Raw genomic sequence first — 4273 nt, 5'->3', positions numbered from 1 at the left:
ATTATTATTTAATTAATTAAAGTTGGAAAATGGAATTAAATTAATTGGTCATTGTGAATCCATTGAATGTAGAATTTAAATATATTTTTTATAGATTCTTTTACGATAAAGTTGTCATAATTTTAATGAAATTAGAATTGAGTTGAGAAAATTATTAATTGAAAAATTAATTTAATAAATAATGTCTATTTTGAGAAATAGAAAATCATGTATTGGGTTGGATTAAATTATAAAGTGTTGGGTTAAAAGTTCAGGAAACATGTATAATTAGACTCAACACAAGAAAGGCACTAATTTGCATCATAATAAATACGAGGGGAAGCACACTCTATTAGGCCCTCTCTCTCCTAGTTCAAATAAGAAGTTGATTTTCTATTAAATAGACTTCTACTAATTCAACAAGGATTTCACTTCTTTTCCCTATAAATAGATGGCATCAGTAAAGCTAACAAAGTTAAATACAACTTTGAGATATTGTTATTCTTATCAAAAATAGTACGAATTTACATTTTTTTAGGAATAACAATTCTACTAGTTTCTATTAGAGAGAATTTTACTTTCCCATTGAAAGTAAAGTAAATAATTTCTGGTTCTTTGTTTGATTTGAATTCATTCAAGCCCACACTAGAAGCAATTCGTGATACGAGAATAGTGGAGAAGACCATTCGGTTGAAAGTCAAAAACGATTAAAATCCATCTAGCCTAAAACACAGGTTCAATTTCGAAAAAAAAATTATTTCTATAAATATCACAAATCTACTCCATTTTCAAATTTTTATTTTTTCCTGTGAAAAAAACCATCTTCGAACTAGATTTTCCAACATTATAATTCCTTCATTACAATAATCACAAACTTCAATTTCCATCTCAACCTTGCACATTTCTTGGGTACAATCCCTCCCACAAGGGTTATAAGTGTCTTGATGCAACTGATAGAATCTTTATCACTACACATGTGGTGTTTGATGAAGGTTGGTTTCTATTTCGGTCCAATGGTGAGGCCTCTAAGGCATGTGAGGAACATTCATATGGTTCTGTGTCTATTCATTATCGTGCACCTGCAACTCCTTTTTCTGAGGCTGTTTCTCCTCTTATTATTTGTGGATCCACTAATGATGCCGAGGTTTTAACTCCAGTTTTGACTTCAGTTTCAGCTGCTCTCTCTTCTCCTCTTGTAGTTGGTGCTGATATAGTTTGTTCTTCAGAACTCTTATCACTTGTTTCTCCACATGATTCTCCAATTGTTGATAGTGTAGTTGTTATTGTTGATGCTCCTCTTGTTGCTTCCATTTCTCCCACTCGAACAACCATCAATGTGCATCCTATGCTAACCAGAGCTAAGTGTGGGGTTGTCCAAAATTTTTTCTACTGAGTTGGTTGACAGAAAACCTCAAACTATTGAAGAAGCTTTTTTTTGTCCTCATTGGAAACAAGCTACTCAACAAGAGTACAATGCTCTCATGAAAAACAATACTTGGTCCTTGGTCCTTTACCACTTGGGAGAACCCCCATTTGTTGCAAGTGGTTGTTTAAAATCAAAAGGCATTCTGATGGCACTATTGCTAGGTACAAGACTTGCTTAGTTGGCAAGAGTTATTCTCAAGTGACAACGTTTGACTACATTGATACTTTCAACCCTGTTGTCAAGTCAGTCACCATCAAAGTCCAATAATGCATATGTTAAATTATATATTAAACAAAAGTTTATAGATAAAATTGATATTTACCCCTTAAATTAAATTAGAAAGAAAAAGGAAATAATTAAATAACAAAAACTTAGAAATTGGTTTCAAATCCAAAACCGACAGTAAAAAGGGAAATTTTAGGACGATTGATGCCAAAAGTTTACAAACATGATTGCAACGCATCTTTGCAGATCCGGTGTTGATTTTGTGAAAAGGGCCTCGATTTTTCAAGATTTGCACTTAAATTTTCTAACTGTCCTCTAACGATTATATTTATATTTCACCATGATGATTGATTGCTAGAACTAGAAAGCCAATGGTAATGACCAACAAACACGTAACAGGGTGAAAATTGGCAGCAGCAGCAGCTGTCGTGCGCTGTAGGATCCGGTTGTCATAAACGGGTGTCATATTTGTGTGGAATAGCCCAAAATTTCTCTCACATGTGGGCCCTTCCTTGAGATCCTCATTGAAAAGCGCAAAAATGTAGGTCTCAAATGTGCGGTTGGGCATTAGTGGTGTGCCAGCACCAGATATTACGTGTCGTATCAAGTTGCCGTTGTACTCAGCTGCACTCTTTGCATCAACACCAACTTGGGTGGAGTCCCCCATCGATGGCCAACCGGTTTCAGCTATAACAATCTCGACATCATCAAATCCTAAGAATTTCATGGCCGAAAAGACCGAATCTAACTGAGCATCGAACATATTTGTGTAAACATGCCCTGTGTTTTCATCCAACACTCCAGCATTAGGCCGAAACAAGGCAAAATCGAGTGTATCAAGTGAGCAACCAAAAAATGGATATGGGTTTACCATAAAAGGTGAATTTGTAGCTCTAAGGAAGCTAAGCAAGGGTTTAAGTACATAAGTGTCGTATCCTTGTCGAAACATTGCGGTCGACGGTGGGCTTGAATTTGAGATAATGCCTAAAGAGTGCGGTGTGGAGACTTGGATTCTACGATCTAATGAAGCTTCGAAAAGGGCAGAGTGGAGATTTTGCATAGCAGGAACTACACTTCCTATCAACAATTTGTTTGCTGTTGATAGTACTTCATTGCCTACTAAAATACGGACGATATTTGTGTTCGGTGTGTAAGGTTGGATATTGTTTTCCACCCATTGTTGAGCAAAATTCAGTTTGGTAAGGCGAGGAATTTCATCATTTGGAACAGTTACAGAGACGGCAATGCCGGTGTGGGCAAAGGCTTTTAGAATGTTGGAGTCGGCGTCAAACAACCGAACGCGGCTGATGATGGTGGATTCTAAAAGGAAATGCGCCACTTGAGCTGGTGGAGGGAGGTTGCTAGCGACGATGCCATAGTTGAACCCAATTGTCCCTTCGACTCCTAGATTTTTTTTAAAAAAAACAGACCTAATGAAATCATTACCTCTTCTATCCTTGAAATCATGTGGAATATTCATAAATTCCATACCTGGGAAGAGTAGTAATTTTGATGCCAGAAAAAACGAAATTAGCATTACCAAATGGGAGGTAGATGGTGAATGATGCATTGTGGGGACAACAATGGTTCAAGAACCGGGTACTGAGACATAAAGCATGTTAACAAAAGCATTATTAATTGTTTCTGTGGGTGCTTTAGATGAAGTTGGGCTAGCTTTGTGTCTTTGCTTGGTATTGAAATGAATGAGATTTGGGACAATAAATTAAGGTTGTCAGTCAGATCTTACTTTAGTTCATCTGGGACTGGCAAGGAATAATCTTTTCTTGCATTATGGAGAAGGAATTATTAAAAGACCAGTTTTGAGTTCCTTATTAGCTTAAGTTGGAAGGATAGCTCCTAAATCCTAATATATATACAAGCACAGAGAATCCAATCCAACTTTCACAGCAACATTACAGAGCATAAGATTCAAATTTTAAGTTTTAGATGAAGATTTTATAAATACCTAAATTATTGGGTGAGCTAACTAAATTGTTTACTTTCTTTTCAGTTATTTTAAAATTGTACCGCTGGTTCCACTATAAAAAAAATAAATATATCAAAGGAAACTCTAAAAGTTCATTTTTTTTTCTCCAAGTAGTTTGTTTCTTATCTTTTGTTTTATTCAATGGTGATGCCAAATGATTGTGTCTGTGTTGAACCTACACCAGCCATCAACAATTTCTCTTGGAAAGTGGGTTGGTCATATATACTCAAATGGTGGCTCTTCATCGGCTTCTTAATTTGTTTTTACTTTGAGGGTATTTCAAAATAATAAATGATTTTACAAGTTAGTTTAGACCCATGTTAAGTATTATATGTTTTTTTCATTGTTTAACAAGTCTAAAATCTTGGAAGTTTTTGCCTTGTACAATTTTTTAATCTTCCTTATGCATATAGTCTTACTTTTGGCAAGTGATTTTAGGGATGGTTTTGTTGTCTTTCTCTCTAGTTTGGTAGATGATTGGTTATTTTGTCTACTTTTGCTCACCACTTACAATTACTCCAGATATGTTATACTTAAATTATGACAGAGTCAATTGTCAACGTGTCATAATGTTCTATTGATGCTGAGGCTATTTATTTTTCACCGCCTATGACGAGTGTTTATTCCCCCTAAGTTGTATGGTCACATTCATAGAA

At 35.4% G+C, this 4273-nt stretch overlaps 1 protein-coding gene across 1 annotated transcript; it reads right to left on the bottom strand.

Moving 5' to 3' along the window:
* Positions 1 to 1064: 1064 nt before the first annotated feature.
* Positions 1065 to 3599, bottom strand: LOC107886040 (glucan endo-1,3-beta-glucosidase). Its single transcript, XM_016809833.2, has one exon. The coding sequence runs from the start codon at positions 3198 to 3200 to the stop codon at positions 1959 to 1961; it is 1242 nt and encodes a 413-aa protein (XP_016665322.1). The 5' UTR covers positions 3201 to 3599; the 3' UTR covers positions 1065 to 1958.
* Positions 3600 to 4273: the final 674 nt, after the last annotated feature.

This window comes from Gossypium hirsutum, chromosome A03, assembly GCF_007990345.1.
Source record: "Gossypium hirsutum isolate 1008001.06 chromosome A03, Gossypium_hirsutum_v2.1, whole genome shotgun sequence".
Taxonomy (NCBI): Eukaryota; Viridiplantae; Streptophyta; class Magnoliopsida; order Malvales; family Malvaceae; genus Gossypium; species Gossypium hirsutum.
This window is presented reverse-complemented; position numbering and strand designations above follow the sequence as displayed.

Excerpts from the sequence above, each read along its gene's own strand:
- LOC107886040 (XM_016809833.2), bottom strand. The coding sequence starts at position 3,200 with ATGCATCATTCACCATCTACCTCCCATTTGGTAATGCTAATTTCGTTT.